We start from the raw sequence: 19,214 nt of genomic DNA, 5'->3' as shown, positions 1-19,214 counted from the left end.
TAATGCTTAGCAGCTGCTCTGCACTTCGGTGCCAGCGCTCCGCATTCTGCTAGCAGAACCTTCTTTCACTCTCCCTCCACTCCTGCACTTTTTTATTTTCATGAAGGGACTGCTGCATTACTTCATGCAGCATGTCTTCTTTGCTTCTACGTGGCCTCTTCCTAATTCTTTGGAGTCTTTCGGCCTGTGATAACATGGATGGCTGAGATCTCAAAGTTGCACTGTAAAGGCAAAATGCAACACTTAACAGAGGCAGCATTGTTCACACCAGACAGAGCAATGATTCGCCGGTACTTAAAGACGAGCACAGTCTAAACAATAGCACAATTTGCCCTTTCCAAAGCGGGCACACATAACCCACAGGAGCCCCAAAATGGTGAGTAAGCACAGGGTCAAGCGGGACTGATAGTTTCACTGCTGTACTGTCCTCTGGGGTTCTGTGCCTTGGGGAGAGCCAACAGCTGCAGGGAACCCCTTTACTAAACACTGTCCCCACATTTTCCACAGGAGTTCGTCCTGAAAGATATCTCGCTGCTGAGGGTGACCTGGGAAGCAAGGAGGGTCTTCTACTACAATGTGACTTCTGCTGTGGCCCATATGCAGCTTGCATGTGTGCAGCAATGGTCCCGCCGCCCCTCACGGCACAGTGGCGCGGACATGTTAGCCTGATTGGGACAAGGAGCACAGTGGCTCTCCCAAGGAACCCGTGCAAGCGCATTGCCCAGCTTCTGCATGAGACCTCTGAAGAGGTCACTGAGGCCGATTACCGTGATGTGAGAGAGCACATCACCGCCCTATTCTGCATCTGGGCATGCATGCAGCCCTAACCCTCCTCACCCCAAGAGCCCACACCAAATAACTTCCCAAAATAAAAGCCACTTACCGGACACCTCCTCTGGTGTTTGTCCTTCCCCAAGCACCAGCCGCTGCGACTGGCTACCTTCCTCCTGGCTTGAGAACAGCTCCTGGCTGCATGCATCTAGGGGTTCCGGGGTGTCTTCCCCCTCCTCAGCACCTTCGCTCCCGCTTTCCTCCTCCTCCTCCTGCCTTGTTGAATTGGGCTCGCAAGTGTCCATGTTGGTCCTCAGAGTGGAGGTGGGGTTGCCGCCCAGTATTGCGTCCTGCTCTTCGTAGAAATGGCAGGTCACAGGAGCAGCACTGGAGCGGCGGTTTGCCTCGTGGGCTTTGCAGCATTCCACAGCTCCTTCACTTTAGCCCTGCACTGCAGTGCATCCCGATCATGGCCCATTTCTATCATGTCCCTTGATATCTGCCCGAAGGTATCGTAATTCCTGCAGCTGGGACTAGACAGCTTCCCCCCGCCCCGAAACACTGATGAGGTCCAGCACCTTGCCATTGCTCCATATGGGGGGATCTCCTGGCATATGGAAGCATGGTCACCTGGAAAGATTTGCTGACAGCACTCCACAACTTGCTGAGCAAACGAAGGGGATTTTCAAAATTCCCATAGAATTTAAAGGGCAGGTCTGACGGTTGGTCACCTTAGGCAGTGCAGTAGAGTTCAAAGTGAAGCACTGGAATGCATTACCTAGGGAGGTGGTGGAATCTCCTTCCTTTGAGGTTTTTAAGGTCAGGCTTCACAAAGCCCTGGAGGGGATGATTTAGTTGGGGATTGGTCCTGCTTTGAGCAGAGGGTTGGACTAGCTGACCTCCTGAGATCCCTTCCAATCCTGATATTCTATGATTCTATGACCAGTGTGGCTAGAACAGGCATTGTGGGACACTTCTGGAGGCCGATCAGAGCGCATTAACAGACCAGGGCGTCCACACTGGCGCCGCGGCACTCCAGCCAGGGCACACCAAGCTTTATGCCTCTCCTCGAGATGGATTACCAGGAGCGCTCCAGCCGCAGAGTCCGGGCATTCTACATGGCTTGCCAGCATGGACGCGTCATGAGTTAGGGCGCCCAGGGCTGCTTTAATGCGCTCTAACTCACAAGTGTGGCCATGCCCTAAGCAATAAGCTTGCACAGATGGCGCTAAACTTCAGACATTACTACTGATGATGGGAGGATATATTTGCAGGGCTAGCAGGTAAAACACATTTTGATCTGAAAGTCATGTGAAGCTGCACATTTTTCCCATGCCACTTTCATCAAGTCACTTCTGAGCGTCACCCAGCGGGATGTCTGGACTCATACGACTGTGCTATGTAAAAGAGTTTTTATTCTATGATGCATTTTCTGAGTATCATTCTTCCACCTCACTTTTAAAATGTATGGACCCTATTACTTTGGCTCAGAGTCAACTGAAGTCAATGCACAGCACACAGATTCTCTTAAGTAATTTCCACATAAGGGTGTCTAGTATACATAAACCCACTCTCAGTTTCAGGGATGAAAGATCTCACTCTTTGGCATTGAAGGCTGCTTCTTAAAATTACGACATCTTGGAAATGGGCCTTTTACCTCAGAGAGTTGAGTTCATATGCGACTGAGGGTTTGTCTACTGGCAATTTACAGTGCTGCAACTTTCTCGCTCACGGGTGTGAAAAAACACCCCCCTGAGCGCAGCAAGTTTCAGCGCTGTAAGACGCCAGTGTAGACAGTGCCCCAGCGCTGGGAGCTACGCCCCTCATGAAGGCGACCGTACAAGGCATGTTAAAGTGCTACCGCGGCAGCACTTTAGCATTGCAAGTGTAGGCTGGCCATTAGGTCACAAGCAAAGTGAGTGTTGTTTCAATCTAGCGCACAGGGTGACTCTGTCCACATTGTAAAGTCAGCTGCAGAACATACAAACACTGGAAGAACTGCAGGTTAGGATCAAGGTGTCAGGGTAGAGTTTGGGGGAAAGGGACCCAGGACTGGAAATAAAAGAAACTCTGCAGGTTAGGATTGAGGTGCAACAGATTTGCTTGCACCATGTCCAGTTTGGACTTGATATATCCATTTTTGGTTTTCCTAAGAAATAACTAATGTGGCTTTCACCATCAAAGAGATAGCTGGGAAATTTTCACTTAAAAGAACACATTTATTCCATTACAGGTATATCATGATATTTTCTCTGCTTACAAGCATGTTTCTGACCCACAAGCAATGTGTAAAAGCCAGGACAATCTATAATTTCAACCATTTGTTAAATCTTTTGCCCAAGAGACAAGTATCCACATGGAAAATATGACTGCCAAAGCTCTTACTGCCACCCTCACAGTGAACTTAATAAATTAGCTTCATAATAAGAAAATCAATCTACATTAGTAGAGATAATGGGAAAATGGACCATTTTGCACTGTTTTGTCTGAGATGCTTTACCCACCATGGAATGGCTTGTGTTACTACTGTTATCACCACCACTGCAACAAAATGCACCTGTACTACAATAGCACAGAATGTGCATAAGATTAAAGCAGCCAGTGACATCAACATTCATCTTGCATTCTAATATAGATAGGAATGACTAAGCTTAGCTGTAGCTTCTCACATGTGAATGCCAAAGATAATTTCTTTACATAGTATAAGTGGAAAATTGGATTTCCAGGGTATCTGGAGAACCTGCTTAAAATGAAAGCAAATGATAAAATGCTGATGAGATTTTTTTCTGGAATTGGTATTCTTGCCCATTAAACACAGATTTGAAGGGACTCTGAGAATGTGTCTTGTTCCAGTTGCCCACTTCAAATTACACCATCCTTCCACGTTCTTGGCAGTTCACTTAGTGGTCACACCCAGCAGCAGTGTAACAAGCAGCTTTACTTGCATTGGAATGGAGGATATAAACAAAGGAGACCATTTTAGAAAGCTTTAAATATTTCAGCTACTAACTTTAAAGATAAGCAGAATTACCTATTTCATTATTAAACAAATCATTTCAGCTCCAGTTCAGTAGATTCAAACAGACACCTCTCTCCCTCTCCCACCCCAATCAGTTTTTCAAAGAAGTTACAAAAGGCAGAGTGCTCAAACACTGGGAACAAATAAGAATTCCAGTTCTCTCGCCTATCAGAAGCTTCAGCAGGTTAATTCAGGCTTGCATACTGACATTATGGCTCTCACTCACCACAAATACTCCATTGACCTTCTTGCGCCACACCCAGTCGGGGTGGGGGAAGCCCACAGACTTGCAATACATGACTGCCTCCTGCCCTTCATTTTTGTTCTCACTTCGCTTGTGGACAGTGATATCAGGAATAGCTACAAAACACAAACAGAAGTTTTGCATTTACAAACCATTCCTTTCAAAAGTGATATCAAGCTCAGAGAGCTTGAACAGATATTTAAATTATAAAATGCACAAAGAAGTGGACACCTACCCTTCCAAGCCAAGTCCAACTTACAAAATGTAAATCACATAAAATAGTAAACTCCCACATCTGCCCCAGTTAAGAAGTTCAGGCTGTAAAGACTGTGGGTGAGGTGGGGTGGGGTGAGGCGAATGGATGGGATATGGAGGAGTCTCAGCCTCAGTGTTGAGGACTACTTACAGTCACATTCATCATCTTCTGATTAGGCCCCTTCCCTATTAAGGGAAGAGACTTATAAGGCTGAAGTTCCGTCACTGATCTCAACTGCAGCAGGATCACACACAAATCAATTCCAGTTGTGCTGCAAGGGCTTTCAGATTTAGGGACAGATTTACAAGTTCTCAGAATAGTCTCCCGTCTGGTGGAACATCTATAATTGAGGATTCTGAATAGATTTAGTCTGCTTTGAACTCTAATTTGCAGGAGTTCAGGGTCATGCCACGCTAGCTGAAAAGCAAATTTCCCAAGGCTTGAAGCAAGATCTTGGATTTGACCTGAGACCAAGATATAGGAACCTGGCTGCTGTTCAGACTCCTGCCACCCAAGTGAAGACTTGTTACATCATAATAGGGATGGGCTTAGAAAAACAAGTAAAAAGAATTCTAACCACCACCATTAAACAGACATGATTTAGAGACTTCTCACTCTCACATGGGGTGGTATCTGCAGTATAGAAGGGCTTGCAGATACTGGAATCTCTCCTTTATCTTGGGGTTCTCCCATCCATCCTACTCATAAGCCTACATTCCACAGGAAGTCATGGATAAGCGTGGGAACTATGTACACAGAATGGGGCCTTTACACTGGAACACACCATGCTGGCACGCATTTGTTTATAAATAATACTGTTGTCATCGCTTTGCCAGTTTTGCCACTGTAGCCTGTTGCACTATAATACCTTGAGAGATTAGAATGGATCAATGGACTGCCTGAGCTGAACCTTCACTTAGCAGATGGGTTAGTGTTCTGCAGTGACCACCACCTTTAAGAGCCATTCCCTTTCTAGCCTGCTAATGATGTCACACGTGGCCTGCCATGTGACTGCTGGGCAGTGAACTGTTAATCCCGTCAAAGTCCAAGCCAAGTGCTCCAGCAACAGACCCCAGACACTGGAAATTATTCCAGGGCTCACTCAATGCCAAAGCTTCCTTTGCCACTCTCCACTTTGCTCAAATGAGCACTGGACAGTCATCCTTACAGAAGGAAAGGAAGAAAATCTGTGTTCATTACAGCACACGTGCAGCTGAAAATTAGTTTGGGAAGCTAGATAAATTTGATTATTCAAGTCAGTCCAGCAAATGGAATAAACAAGACCGCCAAAACGACTGATCAATAGAGGCTGAATCTGCCCTTTGCTGGCAAATAATTGCATCATGCCGTTTATTGTGAAAATACTTCTCAGCCAGAATGAGAAGTTCATGGTCTCAACATGACAGTTATTTTGCATTGTTTCAGAGTAGCAGCCCTGTTAGTCTGTATCCGCAAAAAGAACAGGAGTACTTGTGGCACCTTAGAGGCTAACAAATTTATTTGAGCATAAGCTTTCGTGAGCTACAGCTCACTTCATTGGATGCATGCAGTAGAAAATACAGTGGGGAGATTTTATATACAAAGAGAACATGAAACTATGGGTGTTACCATACACACTAATGAGAGTGATCAGGTAAGGTGAGCTATTACCAGCAGGAGAGAAAAAAAACCTTTTGTAGTGATACTCAAGGTGGGCCATTTCCAGCAGTTGACAAGAATGTTGGGGGGGGGGGGGGAACAAGGGGAAATAGTTTTACTTTGTGTAATGACACATCCACTCCCAGTCTTTATTCAAGCCTCAGTTAATTGTGTCCAATTTGCAAATTAATTCCAATTCAGCAGTCTCTCATTGGAGTCTGTTTTTAAAGTTTTTTTGTTGAAGAATTGACACTTTTAGGTCTGTAATCGAGTGACCAAAGAGATTGAAGTGTTCTCCGACTGGTTTTTGAATGTTATAATTCTTAATGTCTGATTTGTGTTCATTTATTCTTTTACGTAGAGACTGTCCAGTTTGGCCAATGTACCAACGTGATATATGCCATCATGTGCCAGCAATGCCCCTCTGCCATGTACATTGGCCAAACTGGCCGCACCCGGAGCACCGCTCCTGGCTCCTCGCCTGAGGTCCTGGCTGCTGACCCAGCGTTCCATTGCTGGCCCCACGCCTGCCCCCAGCTACGGCCACAACCTTGGTCCCTTACCCCTGTTTCTGCTCCCTCCCCTCCCTCCCCCCAGTGAAGGCCCCACTCCCAGCCCCGGCTCTGGGGGCGGCATGCGGACGGGGCAAAGAGGGGGTGGGAGGAGGCAAGGTAAAAGTTTGGGGACCACAGAGTTAATCTGAAAAAGGCTTACTCTCTAATAGAGGAATACTGGCAACTGGATTTTTTTTTTAATTGACTAATATGAAAAAATTCCAGAAGTTTCTGGTAGATCCCCATTTTAACCAGTAAGCTCTGAGAATTTAAAAACAATCCTGTAAAATAGTAAAGAGGTTTCCAGCTCTGATTTCAATTTAGTGGTCTGTTCAGCAGGGGAAAATTGATTATCCATGATAAACCATGAGACAGACTACATTCAAAGGACAGTCAAATGCACAAAACAAACTAAAGAAATAAAGGAGTTAGCAACACTTTTCTCCCTCAATTATAGTGATTCTAGCTGTTACCTGAGACTATGATACACACTAGACTTTCAGACAAATGAGGTTTACATGCTGACGGTCTCTAAACAGCTAAGGGAAAGCTACCTTCGTGCTCTGCACTGCCATGTGGGGAAACTAGGTTCACTGCCCACTTACTGTAGCCTCCAGCAGGAATGAGGCACTTGCTCAGCAACAGTCTTTATTACTGGATGGGACACCAGTTTTTATTAGCAGAGTTCTGAAAGGGGGTGGACAAAAGGCAAGGGCCTGTGGAGCATGTGGGAGGATTCATGGGCCCCCTAACTGATACGGAGGTCACCTCCTTCCCACTAGTTTGGAAGCTAGCAATAGGGAAATTAGGCAAAGGCCAAGGATTGGCCCTGCTTTGAGCAGGGGGTTGGACTAGATGACCTCCTGAGGTCCCTTCCAACCCTGATATTCTATGAAAAGTCAGGGTGAGCCCTAGAGATGTTTCTATGTTGTGCACTGAGAATGTGAGATTCAGGGATTCTGTTCCATGAAATGGGACATACGAGGCAGGAGGGAGAGGAAGAAGAGAAAGGCTAGCAGGCAACAAGGTGATAGTCCCAAAGCCGGCATCACAGGAATATCGAGAGTGACTGTAAATTACTCCCATTAGGAAAAGGAGAAACAGGATTCATCGGCTTAAACTGCAACCTCTCAGAGTCTCCATCTGTCAGCACTGAGCTTTTCACTGCCATATATCAGCAGAGAGGAAAGCAGGGCAGAGCCTTGCAGAGGAGGAAGGTGCAGTAAATCAGCACTGCTAATGCTGGCCCACTTTTACTGCATCAGTAGCCTTTTATAAAAAGAAAGGTGGGGGGGGCAGAAGAGAGGTTTCTAGGACAGTCACTCCAACTGCAGAGTGACCTCCTAGAGTCAGGAGATAATTACATTCCTTTAAGGAGAGGACATTTGTGTTGGGTTATCCCAAAGTGACAAGGATACATTCTATTTTATAGCTGGATGTTTACAATTCCACTAGGACAAAGACTATTTCTAGCTTGCAATCTATTGAAGGGAGCATGATATGGAATATTAATATTCCAGAGCCTCCTATGCTAGCTGGTTTTCAACTACGGCTGAGACATTAACCCAATGCTTATTCTGCCAGAGAGCCTTGGCTAACTGGCAGTTGTGTTTTACTGTGCAGATTGCAATTAAGCAGCAGAGACCATACTGGTTCACCTGGATCAGGAATTTAGCAACAGAATCATAGAAATGTAGGGCTGGAAGGGACCTCAGGTGATCATCTAGTCCAGCCCCCTACACTGAGGCAGGAAAAAGTAAACCTAGATCATTCCTGACAGATTTTTGTCCAACCAGTACTTAAAAACCACAAGTGATGGGAATTCCACAGCCTCACCTGAAAGCCTATTCCAGAACAATTTAATTTTTCCTAATATCTAACCTAAATCTCCCTTACTACAGATTAAGTCCCTTACTTCTTGTCCTATCTTCTCTGGACATTGAAAACAACTGATCACTGTGCTCTTTTTAACCGTCCTCAACATATTTGAAGACTGTCACAAGGTCATAGTCATCTTTTCTCAAGACCAAATATGCCAGTTGGTTTTTTTAAAACCTTTCCTCATAGGTCAGGTTTTCTAAATTTTTTTTATCATTTTTGTTGCTCTCCTCTGGAGTCTCTCCAATTTGTCCACATCTTTTCTAAAGTGTCACTCCCAACAGTGGACACAGTACTCCAGCAGAGGCCTCACCAATGCCAAGTAGAGTGAAACAATTACCTCCTGTGTTTACATACGACACTCCTGTTAATATACCCCAGACACACATTTGCCTTTTTTGCAGCTGCATCTCCTAAATGATGACTCTCATTCAATTTGTGATCCACTACAATCCCTAGGTCCTTTTCAGCAGTACTACCACCTAGCCAGTTAGTCTCCACTTTGTAGTTAGGAAGAAAAAATCAAATGCACAAATTTAGTTCTTTTCTCTTCACACTGGATTTAGATTTCACTTAAGCTTTTGAGCAGTAGTGTTTGGTCAGAAAAGCAGAGGACTGGAAGCCACACTGTAATCCCTGCTCAGATACTAACTTGATGTGTGATCTTGGACAAGCCACATGCTTTGCCTCAGTTTCCCCATTCATAAAAATGGGCTAATAGCTTCCTCATTCATTACACCTCAGAGGTAATTTTTATGAAGTGCTTTTATGCATCTTATTTTTATTTCTACATCACAAAAAAGAGGAAAATAGATCCTCAGTTTGAAGAAATTTTTAATATAATGTGTAAGCAGATCAACAAGAAAAAGGGCCACTTTGAATTATACTTCACTTAATAATTTTGTAACTAACAATTATGTTTGAGCCATTCTGAAAGCAAGAGGAAATTCTTTATATTACTAGCACCAATTTCCTGTTAGTTAGAAATTGCATCTCTCCATTTAGTGTATCCTGGAAGATAATCCAGTGACAGAGAGAGATGCTCTCCTAGGAAGACAAACTGGGTGCGAGCCCTTTCCCACGCCCATATCTTCAAACACTTAACTATGTCACAGCCACACAATACACAGCACCACAGGTGTCTGACATGGTATGTTTAGAACTGATCCCTGAAAGAAAATTTCCTTCCAAGCACAAGTTTACAATGCTGCTTTTGACCTGTGGATGGAATTTGGTCCCAAGCTTCCAGTGAAGACAAAGGGAGCTGTATGCACATATCTGTGGGTAGAAATTTATAAGTAGGGAGCGCTGGTGCACAGATGAACAGTTCACAACCATGCCCAGTTTCCCTTAATTCTTTGAATTTTTAAATGGGAAAAATTACATGTCAAGCAACCAGCTAAAAATACAAAGGGTTATGGGAATACAAAGGTGGCCTAGCAGAGGAAAACAGTGGGTCCAGTGCTCTTTCCATATTTACTATGCATAAAGCAGACCAGAAACATGTTTTAGTCTCCCACTAATCACATTAAAATTCTGGTTTTGTCTAAGTTGAAAAACTGAGTAGAGAACTAATAAAACAGTGACATCACAATAAAAATCTTTGCCCATCAACTGCTCAACTTTCAGTAAGGCAACCCCAAAATATAGTTTAGCGTGGTGCTATCTTCCATGTTCATTTACACTGTCTACAATAAGGGAATTTGGGGATGGATGAGAAAAGAAAAATTCCATGTCTTTAAAGGGGACATAATATTTTTTTATCTGCCCTTTTGCATATGAATGGTATCCTGGCTGATGTCTGCCAGATGGTTTTTGCTGGGTCTAGCAGGGCCTCATTGTTAGGGAGCGCAATATAAGCTGATGACAAAGTATGCAGGATGTCAAGCAGCTTGTGTTACAACTCCTTCAGTTCTTTGAGGGGAATCTGTAGTGAGTCTGCTACCCTCTTAGTAAGGTCCTGGAATTGTCTGAAGTCATCTGCCATGGTTGGTGGAGGAAGCATAACAGCTTCAACAGGAGAGGATGAGGAGATGTTTGTTGCTGAAGTGATCTCCTTGTCCAGTCTTGCTTCCTGTTCCTCAAAAGTCTCCTCTTGAGGATCACAGGCTGAGGGAGATTGTCTTCCTCTATCCCGATGTGAAACGTTCAAGGTCCTAGAGAACTGTCTCTCTGCCCATGGGTCCCAGTACAGTCATTGAGGTGGTGCAAAGGACATTGGTGGTGGCATCCAAGGGTGTCCATACCAAGTGGGTGTGCCTTGTCTTTTATGGCAGTACTGTGGCTCTGAGACTGTTCTGGGTGATTGGTCCCTTGATGTTGCCCTGGAGAGCTTTCCACTGAGAATGAATATATGTTATTCTCATCCTCCTCTTCCTCAGGAAGCTGACGGTGATTGTCTCGGCACTGTAGGGAATTCAGGAGACTGAGATGCAGTTGGTACTGCAGTTGTGCTGGTACCAAGGATTCTGGCGTAACAAACTGAGACCAATAGGTCTTTGGTGAAAAGGAAATGGAATTCCTGCGGTATTGTGGTAGCAGTCAGTACCGTTAAGGCCTGCCAAGAGCGACACAGAGGGAGTCAATGGTACTTGCAGTCTTCAGTGCTCTGAAGAGCGGAGATAAGATGGTGCGGTCAAAGTGCTCAGCACCAAGGCTCACCTTGTCTCCAGCAATGCCATTTTAGTGGCGCTAGTACACATTCTACTGCTCTTTTCCCCTGATGGTACTGATGTTCACGAGCCTGTGCCCTTCAGGTCTTTAGGTTTACTGGCAGTACTAGTACTTGAGAAAGTCTCTAGCCCAGTCACCGGTCACTTGTAACCAAGGTGGTTGACCTTGATGTGGATCTCTTTTTTCCCCAGTCAATTCTTTAGTCTGGGGACTTATCGCTCGCTTTTTTGAACTTTTCTGAGAGGAATCACTACGTTTCCTCTTTGCAGCCACTGGAGAGTGCTGCATGGAAGACATTGATGTGATTGGTCTTGTCAGGGACTGCTATGCCAGGGATGGGGAGGAGGGAAAGTTGTTCCAGGTCTGGAGGCTGGTGTAAGTAAACTTTCCACCATGAGGAGTCTGAACTTCAGCTCACGGTTTTTTCTTAACCTTTCTGCCTGAAATTTAAAATAAAGTGCACTTCCGTGGTATGTGGGACTCTCCAAGGCAGCAAATGCAGCACAAATGGCCATTGCTAACTGTAATAGCTTCGCTGCAGGACACATAGCATTTAAACCCAGGAGCCAGGCATACCCTTGTCAGATTTCACTTCACAAAAGGGAAGAGATGAAGAAAATAAACTAAGGACAGGGAGATAACTGTCTTCGAAAACAAAAAGAATTTTTTTTTTAAAATAAAAGGAGAATATTAACCTAACGGAAACACTACTAGCTACACTATTAACTGGAAACGAAATTCAGAAATAAATTGGATTCTCCTTACTCAAACAGCACTCATTTAGATTGACATATATACAGTAAAATTACAGCAGGGAAAGGAACAGAAAAAGACAAGCACCTCTAATGCTGTTTAGGTTATATCTTCACTGATACCCCACAGCAAGTTGTTCCCAGATTTTATCTCATGAAAAAAAACACTATTTTGTTCTGTATGCAGGCACTTTCACATTCAGTATCATATTTGCAAAGTTACATCTGCAGTTAAACATATTCATTTGCTTGTGCTTAATTTATGAGTGCAAATACCCAATGTGCACACTCACGACCAGTCAAGTGCTAAATGGCCACATGTGCATGCTCAGACCCTATTTGTGCATCACATTGAGTATATGGACAAATAAATTAGGCACATGCAAATGTGTACACCTAACTTTGGCCCATAGGTAGCTTTTTGAGTTAGCTTGCTACATTATTTGAGCAATAAACATGCTAATCTACATTTCCTCCTGATAAGGCAATAGCAAAGTTAATTTCTTTGTTTTCAGCACTACTGCTAGAGCATAGTAGTCTAGATCCAGAAGAATGATCTTTAAGTCTTGGTTCCAGAATTTTTGAACTACTATGCCATCGCAGTATGAATATTAAAAAACTCCCATTGAACTGGCAACAAGGTTTATTAGTTGGGAGAAACCGGTATACTTGTAACATACAAACTAGTCACTTAGTTTCAGAGTAGCAGCCGTGTTAGTCTGTATTTGCAAAAAGAAAAGGAGGACTTGTAGCACCTTAGAGACAACAAATTTGAGCAGCTTTCATGAGCTACAGCTCACTTCAATGCATCTGATGAAGTGAGCTGTAGCTCACAAAAGCTTATGCTCAAATAAATTTGTCAGTCTCTAAAGTGCCACAAGTACTCCTTTTCTTTTTAGTTTAGTGACATTCTACATTTAAGAGAATACATGTGACACCATACATGCTCCAGCTTTTATACAGTGGTTCTTGCAGTAGCAATAAATTTAGTGAGTAATCATTTTCAACATAATAAATTTATATGCAGTTCTAGGAAGACATTGGTTCTGCAGTTAAACAGTGTAATCACCAGTAGCTTAGAAGACCCTCCTAAATACAGTCCTATGTAGCCACTACACAGGAAAATAATTTATATTGTACAAAAGTTTTGAGTTTTCCTTCAACTAAAAAAATTTGCCTGCCACAATTTCAGGATGTTTAAAAAGAATTCTCCCATTCCTCCACACCCCATACTTTGTATGTCTACGAATTTGTTTAATGCCTATTGGTCTAGGAACTAACAGTGATATTGTACGGAGTGGCTTCAGAATAGGGTTCAGGAGTCCTCTCAAGTTACTGACTGCTGTGCAATCTGCAAGTGTAACTCCTCCAGAGAGTAGTGCTTAACAGCCATTAACTTATAATTTGTAATGATTACTCAGTCACAGGTATTTATACATAATTTCTATGGAAAGTGGTTAATGTAATTAACTATTTTTCTGCCTCTACCCTTTGTGCCAATGGTTCAATCTAGGAAACTGAGTTTTCCCTGTGAAAGCCACAATCCCATGTTTCTACCACTGCTCAGTAGTACCACCAGGTTTTCTCCACGTCTGCAGCTATCCTTGGGCAGCAGAGTAACAGCACTTTTGGGGAATGCACAGCAGACATGCCAAACCCGCGAAAAAAAACGCAGAAATTGGGCTTGTTTTTGGTTTAATTGGCTTGTGAGTTGCTTGTTGGCTTGTAGCTTGTTGCTTCTTTATTTTGATCAGCTCCTGGCAAGCAGGGGGAAGGGGAGGAAAGAGTCAGGGGTACACAGCGGGCCCACCACAGTCCCAGATTGCCGGGGGGATCTAGTCCCATAGAGTGTTGGGGTTCTTAGGGATTGGCTTGTTTCGGCCTTGTTTTGAAATGGGATTAGCTTGATTTTTGGCTTATTGTGAAAGTCGGGGTGCTTATTTACCATGTGAAAGTTGGTCACTCTGATGCACAGCCCCATGCTGCATCTTTTGACAGAGTGCTGTAGGCTGGCCATCTTTTCCCCTTATCAAAGCTAAGAAGCTTTCCTTCTCTCTGGAAATGACTTGTAAGGGTCACGCTTAAGAGCAGAAGTTATTTTATGTAAAGCAATAATTATTTAACTAGTTGAGCAAAATCACAGTAAACAAGATTAAGAGGCACAAAATCGTGGCCAATCTAAATCCTGGAAAACAGGCTCACTAAATATGGCACAATCTTCTATTAAACTGATTCAAGCAAAGCGATAGAACTTGCATTCTTAGAGTTAAAAGAACAGGACTACATGTGGCACCTTAGAGACTAACAAATTTATTTGAGCATAAGCTTTCGTGGGCTACAGCCCACTTCATCGGATGCATAGAATGGAACATACAGTAGAAGATATTTATACATACAGAGAACATGAAAAGGTGGAAATACCCATACCAAGTGTAAATTAGCTAATTTAGCCTCTTACATTCTATGCATCTGATGAAGTGAGCTGTAACCCATGAAAGCTTATGCTCAAATAAATTTGTTAGTCTCTAAGGTGCCTCAAGTACTCCTGTTCTTTTTGCTGATACAGACGAACACGGCTGCTAATCTGAAACCATTCTTAGAGTTGTGTGACTGTGCTCAAATTTCAGTCAGATTCCTGTTCAGCAGTGAATTTCTTCTTCCTCTCCCCTCCCACACAAAATGACCTCTTGCCTTCCTAATTACGTTTTCCTAATTGTATATTTTAGAGAGCTTATCACCACTTTCTCCTTATGAGCACAATACCCAACATTTAACAAAAATTCACTATCTCTAGATAGTCTTTATGTAAAGATCTTCTCTCAGAGCCCACTGCAAAAAGGAACACTTTGAACAGAGGCACACATTTGACAGTATTTTTTCATACATCTTGACCAGAATACAATCTTTTTAACACGACAATAGTTTTAAGCCTCAGGAAATTGTTTGCTTTCTTTGTCTGAAGGCGTTAGAACAATGTAACTCACTTTTAACCATAATTTTACAGTTATTAGGTTTTCTTAATTTTATTTTAATATCAAGTAAGTTGTCTCTTGGACTGCACAGTCTGTTACCTCCACTTTCCTGCTATGCTTAATTCAGTAGCTCAGCCATACAACATATCTTCAGTCAGGGGCAGAGAAGTTCCTGATGTATCCATAAACAGTGTTTGACTTTCCTGAGGGCCTTCCTTAGGTAATATCACAGGAACATATCAAATAACTGAGGTCAGAAGCTACCCCCAGGGATACCAAAAAAACCAACAACCCATTTAGAAGACAATGATCTGTCCTCCCTTGTTACTTGCCATTAGGACTGGAACAACAACAGACAAAGCTTTACACTTTTTAATTGAGCTTGAGGATGGGTTGGAAACAGAACCCCTTCAATGTAAGTTTAGGGACTCAGTATATGACAGACCTATGTAAAGGCAAAGGGCAATACAAAACCTGAAAGGGAGTGAGGTTTACATAGTTGGTTATGAGAATTTTGTACCTTGCAGACTACTTAGCTGCCTTTTCTTATAACTGACCAAGCTCTAATCTGTTTTTTCATTAGTGCACCAAGTCCAGTTTTAAGCTCTGAAGTAGTTTATACACCTACTGTTAAACGGATAGGGCAGGAAAAAGGGCCACATGCGTGGGGAATAACTGAGAAACCAGTGCCAACATTTGGTACAGGTAACCTCTGCAAACTGAATCCATACCTTGCCACCAGTAGAATGAAAGGTTTCAGAGTAACAGCCGAGTTAGTCTGTATTCGCAAAAAGAAAAGGAGTACTTGTGGCACCTTAGAGACTAACCAATTTATTTGAGCATGAGCTTTCGTGAGCTACAGCTCACTTCATCGGATGCATACCGTGGAAACTGCAGCAGACTTTATATACACACAGAGATCATGAAACAATACCTCCTCCCACCCCACTGTCCTGCTGGTAATAGCTTATCTGAAGTGATCATCAAGTTGGGCCATTTCCAGCACAAATCCAGGTTTTCTCACCCTCCACCCCCCCACACACAAACTCACTCTCCTGCTGGTAATAGCCCATCCAAAGTGACAACTCTCTACACAATGTGCATGATAATCAAGGTGGGCCATTTCCTGCACAAATTCAGGTTCTCTCACCCCCTCACCTTTTTGGAGGGGGGTGAAGGGGTGAGAGAACCTGGATTTGTGCAGGAAATGGCCCACCTTGATTATCATGCACATTGTGTAGAGAGTTGTCACTTTGGATGGGCTATTACCAGCAGGAGAGTGAGTTTGTGTGTGGGGGGGTGGAGGGTGAGAAAACCTGGATTTGTGCTGGAAATGGCCCAACTTGATGATCACTTCAGATAAGCTATTACCAGCAGGACAGTGGGGTGGGAGGAGGTATTGTTTCATGATCTCTGTGTGTATATAAAGTCTGCTGCAGTTTCCACGGTATGCATCCGATGAAGTGAGTTGTAGCTCACGAAAGCTCATGCTCAAATAAATTGGTTAGTCTCTAAGGTGCCACAAGTACTCCTTTTCTTTTCTCAGTAGAATGAAGACTCCGGAGAGAAATCTAGAGCGTGACAACCTAAACTGGTTTACTTTAATTAGTTGCTGGGTTCATACCATTTCCATTCAGTATCCAAAAAAGGGACAGAAAAGTTATCATTATACACTGCAAAGCAGTCATAGTGGGGTACAGTTCACTGTAATGCTATGAACCAAAGGATGTGCCTCCAGAAGTCATATGAGCAACTATGATGCCAGTGTGGATGCAGAACATTACTTCGTGATAAGCTAACACAAGGGAAGTAACTCAAGGGAGGGTCACTTGCGTTAATTATGTAGTATGGACAAACCCAGAGAGGACTAATGACAAAGAGGACCCAGAAGAGAAGAAAGGAAAGAGCACTGCTCAGACATAGCTTTCAGGAGAGAGAAAAACCGAAAATACCTTTCACTTCTATAGTGAAGTTGGCTACTGGCGAGTTAGCAAACATGAACACACATAAGTATTCCCCCGACTCATCTGCTCGGAGTTTCAAAATCCTGTAGGTACAAGGAGAGAATGTGTGTTAGTGGTATTGGGAATTATTTTTAGCAATTGAAAGGTCGCAGGAAACCAAAATATATTGGAGATTTTCATTTTTTAATCTGAATTTCAGAATGGTATCACAAACTGATAAAATTGTGTTGGGTAATTATGATTTTATCCTGCAGTATAAATATATGTTGTATTTGCATAGTATTCCCTCAGCAATAAAATACACAAACTTTAACACACTAGAATAACAATCAGTATTAATATTTCCACACGAGGACTTTTCACTGTCTTCTCCATTCCCTCGGTTAGCTCTGTTCTTGTGAACCAGCTAGGATAATGCTACAGTTCTAGTTTTGGAGACTAAAAATATCAAAGATATTTTATACTTAAAGCCTAGGAACCTTCAATGTCACAAGAAAAGCTTTGACTCAATTGCATGCAGTAAGTTCTTCATCTAATAAAGAGTATTTGCTAAGTTCAGTTGATATTTAGCCTACAAACAGCTTGAGGGTCAGGTAAATAGATGTGCTTTGTCCTGCAGTATTAAACACAGAAGTCATATCCACTCTGCCTAAAGCAAATGTTGCTAATGTTTCTCCCACCCCTCCCTTTACTGAAATGTATCCAACCCTCTTACAGAAAGGAAGTAATATGCAGATGATCAGAAAGCCTACAAAAGATATTTCCAGTAAAAGAGCTATTGAATAGCACAGAGCAATTGTCAAGATTCTTAGAAGCAGCCAGTGAATTTAACATGATACATTGCACTAGCTTCTTTTATCAGAGAATCTCAAAGTGGTGTATCAATATCAAGCCTCCATACCCCCCTTTTACGCAGCAGTAAATTAAAGGTTCTTCTACACCAGAGAAAGAATGGGTGCTTACTATAGTACCTATGGTTCCTAGAGACAATTGCCTTCATGGATTCAGATTGCAGGCAATGTGTAGCTTGGGGACACAAACTTGAAACTTTGAACAACACTGTCTACTGATGCTGCAAGTGCACCCTGCCGATATCCTTGTACCACAACACCCAAGTCAACTCCAGCCAATCAATTCCTCCCATTAAATATCAAGAATATACAGTAAGACTTGGAAATAATGGGGAAGAAGGGCAGGCATTCCTCCTGCACAAGATTAACAAGCAGTGCCGTTTCAGGACGACGGTGGGTGAAGTGTTCTTAACTAAATATGGACCCGCAGCCCTGCTCTCCCCATCTGGGTGCAATGCTAAATCCAGGGAGGTTGTCTGGTGAAACTGTACAACAAACTCAAAGCTGCTGAATTGCATTGCATATCCCCACCTGCTTAAGCCACTGATGCAGAAGTAGCTCTTGTTCAGTGGCTCTCATGGAACAGATCTTTGAACCAAAGGGCCATGGTTTCCTAGCTAAGCTTAGTGGACAGACTATGTACACTAAGCTATCCTATACTACTCTACACTAACTACAAGGAGATCAATTAAACTAAGGAAAGAGCTAGCCTGAGGAAACATAGGAGAGTTCTGTATGCTCTCTTTTGGAACAACAAGGGAACTGAGGCAGTTGCGCTCCCATACATAGAGTATGTTGATGACATCACCATTGCACAAGATGTCTTGTGCACACCCCCAATGGATGTGGCTTTTCAAGGTAGTTTCACAGCTCAGTGCCAGGGGAGCCACACCTCACAAGAATTTTTCCTTACTGCAAACATCATACAGAAGGATATATGAGTGGGATTTGGGGCATCACCCTCTTATACACTTTTGGACAGGAGATGCTAGGACAGAGGTATGGTTAGCATATTCAAAATTCCAATCTCATGAGGTCAATGTGTACATGCCAATCATAAAGGGAACTCATAAAAATAATGCTTAAAGAATACTGGCATGTAACGGCATAGACTCAAGCGTATGGAAATATTAGTCACAAATGTTACAGGCTCCAGTACTAATGCACTAGCTCTATAGGTTTGCCAATTTTGGTTGGATATATTCCTGGAGGTTTCATCACATGACAATCTTTAATTAAGGATTAATCTTTAATTCCTGAAGACTCCAGGACAATCCTGGAGGGTTGGCAATGATAAGCTCTGAGCAGAGTTCGGTCTAAAATCTTACTGTGCTGACAAAAACAAGAAGTTCAGGCAGCTGCACTAGTTCAATTATCTCATCCATAATTAGCAAGTCCATAATACTCCTGTCTATACTTCAATGACAGCTCAGAGCACTGGCTTTCATCTGTCAAGGCCCAGAGGATGTCTCCATCTGTCAAGTCCAAGCTGGTGGTAATCTCAGCTCAGACCAGCTCTTCTGTTCAGGCACAATATGCACAGATTCAAGAACACATTCTGCAATGTATGTAATAGGATATTGTACAATATATAGTATACTCAGCTGAGAAAGGAAGCCATTATCTGTACTTCTATCCATAC

At 43.0% G+C, this 19,214-nt stretch overlaps 1 protein-coding gene across 1 annotated transcript in view; it reads right to left on the bottom strand.

Moving 5' to 3' along the window:
• Positions 1–19,214, bottom strand: part of NPTN (neuroplastin) — a 103,355-nt gene that overhangs the window by 17,748 nt on the left and 66,393 nt on the right. Inside the window, exons 3-4 of the mRNA XM_048866154.2 lie at positions 16,710–16,804; positions 4,017–4,150 (exon numbers count right to left, since the gene is read on the bottom strand). Of these exons, the coding sequence (XP_048722111.1) occupies positions 4,017–4,150; positions 16,710–16,804 (229 nt within the window). The remainder of the gene's footprint in view (positions 1–4,016; positions 4,151–16,709; positions 16,805–19,214) is intronic.

Source organism: Caretta caretta, chromosome 10 (genome assembly GCF_965140235.1).
Source record: "Caretta caretta isolate rCarCar2 chromosome 10, rCarCar1.hap1, whole genome shotgun sequence".
NCBI classification, from domain to species: Eukaryota; Metazoa; Chordata; order Testudines; family Cheloniidae; genus Caretta; species Caretta caretta.
The sequence above is the reverse complement of the archived record's forward strand: the minus strand, read 5'-3'. Positions and strand labels throughout refer to the sequence as shown.